The sequence below is a fragment of the Lepidothrix coronata genome, unplaced genomic scaffold, assembly GCF_001604755.1.
Source record: "Lepidothrix coronata isolate B3197 unplaced genomic scaffold, Lepidothrix_coronata-1.0 Scaffold416, whole genome shotgun sequence".
In the NCBI taxonomy this organism is placed as follows: domain Eukaryota; kingdom Metazoa; phylum Chordata; class Aves; order Passeriformes; family Pipridae; genus Lepidothrix; species Lepidothrix coronata.
Window position 1 is genome coordinate 170,649 of NW_016690596.1, and position 2,439 is coordinate 173,087.

General features: G+C 50.8%; 1 protein-coding gene across 1 annotated transcript in view; it reads right to left on the reverse strand.

Annotated features, from left to right (window-relative positions):
- Window positions 1–320: 320 nt before the first annotated feature.
- Window positions 321–2,439, reverse strand: part of ASB13 (ankyrin repeat and SOCS box containing 13) — a gene marked incomplete at its 5' end in the record, with an annotated part of 5,807 nt that continues 3,688 nt past the window's right edge. Inside the window, 2 exons of the mRNA XM_017839449.1 lie at window positions 321–2,121; window positions 2,204–2,356. Of these exons, the coding sequence (XP_017694938.1) occupies window positions 1,994–2,121; window positions 2,204–2,356 (281 nt within the window). The remainder of the gene's footprint in view (window positions 2,122–2,203; window positions 2,357–2,439) is intronic.

The following is a 2,439-nucleotide window of genomic DNA, read 5'->3' on the forward strand; positions in this document are numbered from 1 at the left end:
CAATTTAAAATAAAGAGATTTAAAATGAAGGAATTTAAAATAAAAAAATTTAACACCGAGTGTTTTAAAATCAATTTAAAATGAAAATATTTAAAATGAAGAGATTTAAAATGAAGGAATTTAAAATAAAGAGATTTAAAATAAAGCATTTTAAAATACATAGATTTAAAATCAATTTAAAATAAAGAGATTTAAAATCAATTTAAAATGAAGAGATTTAACACAAAGAAATTTAAAACCTAGTTTAAAAGAGCTTTAAACCCAACAACTGAACTTCAGGACTCAACAGAGAGGGTGAAAAAAACCCCCAAAGACGACACGAAGAGGATCCTGGAATTTTATTCTCGGTTGTCCAAGGAATTTTTTTGGCTTTCCCGCCGGAAATTTGGGATTTATTGCTGTGTCAGTGTTAAAAAAGCAACTTAATAATCAGATTTTTGACCCAAAAGGAGAGTTTTTCACCCCGGCTGCGCTTTCCCAATCCGTGTTTATCCGTCAGCTGGGCGGGAGAAGCTTTTCCTGGGAAGATCCAACAAAAAGGGTTGGAATGAACGGCCTCGGGAAGCCCCTTCCGAGCCAAACTATTCCCTAAAATTCCCATCCATGAATCCCACACCAACCAACCTGGAGGGCTTTCCCTGAGCTTCACATTTCTGGGATTTGAAACACCAAAAAAACCCGGGATTGGAAGAGCGGGATGTTGGGAATTTTTCTTGGGAATTTTTCCCGATCCGGCACAAAAAGAAAAAGGGATGTGGGGAGGGGGAAAATCTAATTAAAAATGAAAAATAAAGTGGTTTTCTGCTCCCCATAAAGTCCTTCATCCCGGCTCTCCCAACCTGCATCCTCCTTCCCAAGGAGGAGACCCCTTGGAAGCGACTTGTTGGGATGAGATCCCGGCGGGAATGGTGTCGGGAGCCCCGGATTCCACCTCGGACAAGGGGGGGGGGGGTTCATCCCGTTTTGGAGGGATTTGTTCCCATCACAGCGCTAAGATCTGTCAGGGGGGGACTCCTCAGGGAGCTCCATCCCATCCCAGGATCCCGTGGAATTCCGACCCAGGACAACAGGGAACGGTCCCTCTGGAAGTTTTGGATGGTTTTGGCTCCCTAAGGACGAAGCTCCAGGAATTCCAGCCCGGGAATCCGGGGCTGCCAAACTCTGGAGAGGGGGGGAAAAAAAAAATCAACCTAAAAATCCCCCAGAATTCCAGGCAGATCCCGCAGGGATACACCCCTGGGATGTGTCCCACTTATTGCACACGGAGCGGAGGGAATATTTTGGGAGCAGGGAAGAATCCCTGGGCTTGGAATTGAGCCTGGGAATGGGGGGGACGCTCGGCACAGGAGGAAGGAGCCGAAGCCGAACCCGGCAGCGGTTTTTCCTTAATCCTGGTGCGGAGCCAAAGCCTGTGGATCCCCCTGGAAAAGCCGGGAAGAGCCTCTAATTAGCCCCGAGCTTAATTTGGGGGCTTAATTTGCCTCCGGGGGGTCCTGAGCTTTGTCCCCTGGGTGTGGATCCTCTGGAGAACCACCCAAATCCAAGGTCATTCCCTCCCCTATCCCAGTGCAGCCAACAGGGACAGGTGTCCTGGAGCCATTCCAGGTGTCCTGGAGCCATTCCAGGTGTCCCGGATCATTCCCCGTCATCCCGGCCACGGGAATCTAAAAAGGGGACGGATGAATCCCGTTCCAGGGGTATCCATTTCTTCCCCCCTGGCTCCAAAGGGAGCCTTGGCTGGAGCACGGGGAAAAAGAGGGAACATCAATCCCGTTCCACCAGCCTAAAAAACCCCCAATCTCCCTCCCCCCAGGAGCATTCCCGGGATTTGCCCACGGAGCGGAAGGAAGCGCGGCCTCAGAAATACTATTTACACCAGTTTTGCTTTAAATTAAAACTTGAGTTTCTTGGAGGGGGGGGGAGGTAGAAGAGGAAGAGAAGACCCTTGGTGGCGCGGGAATTCCGGGGAATTCTCCTTCCCGGCCGTTCCCCGTCAGTTGTAGGAGAGGTACTGGATGAGCCGGGGGGGAATGTCGAGCTTGGAGATCTTCTCCAGGGCCCTCTGCCCGGCGGCTTTCCGGACCGTCACCCTGCACAGCTGGGACAGGCTCAGCGGGGTCTCTGCCGGGAGAAAACGGGGGGAAAAACGGGATCAGGGGGTGCTGAGGGGAGGCAGGGCAAAGATTCCCGGCCGGGGGAACACCTGGAATTGTCCACGAGGCTGGATCGACCGCCCGCAGCTCCGAAATGTTCGGTTTTGTCCCCAAGAACTCTCTGCCTCCAGGGGAAGAACGTTCCAGAGTTCCCCCATCCAGGCTGGAGCAACGTGGGATGGTGGAAGGTGTTGGGATGGGAACTGGATGGTCTTTAAGGTCCCTTCCAACCCCAAAATGTGTGTTTCTGTGACTTTTAGGATCATCCAGGCTGGAGCAACCTGGG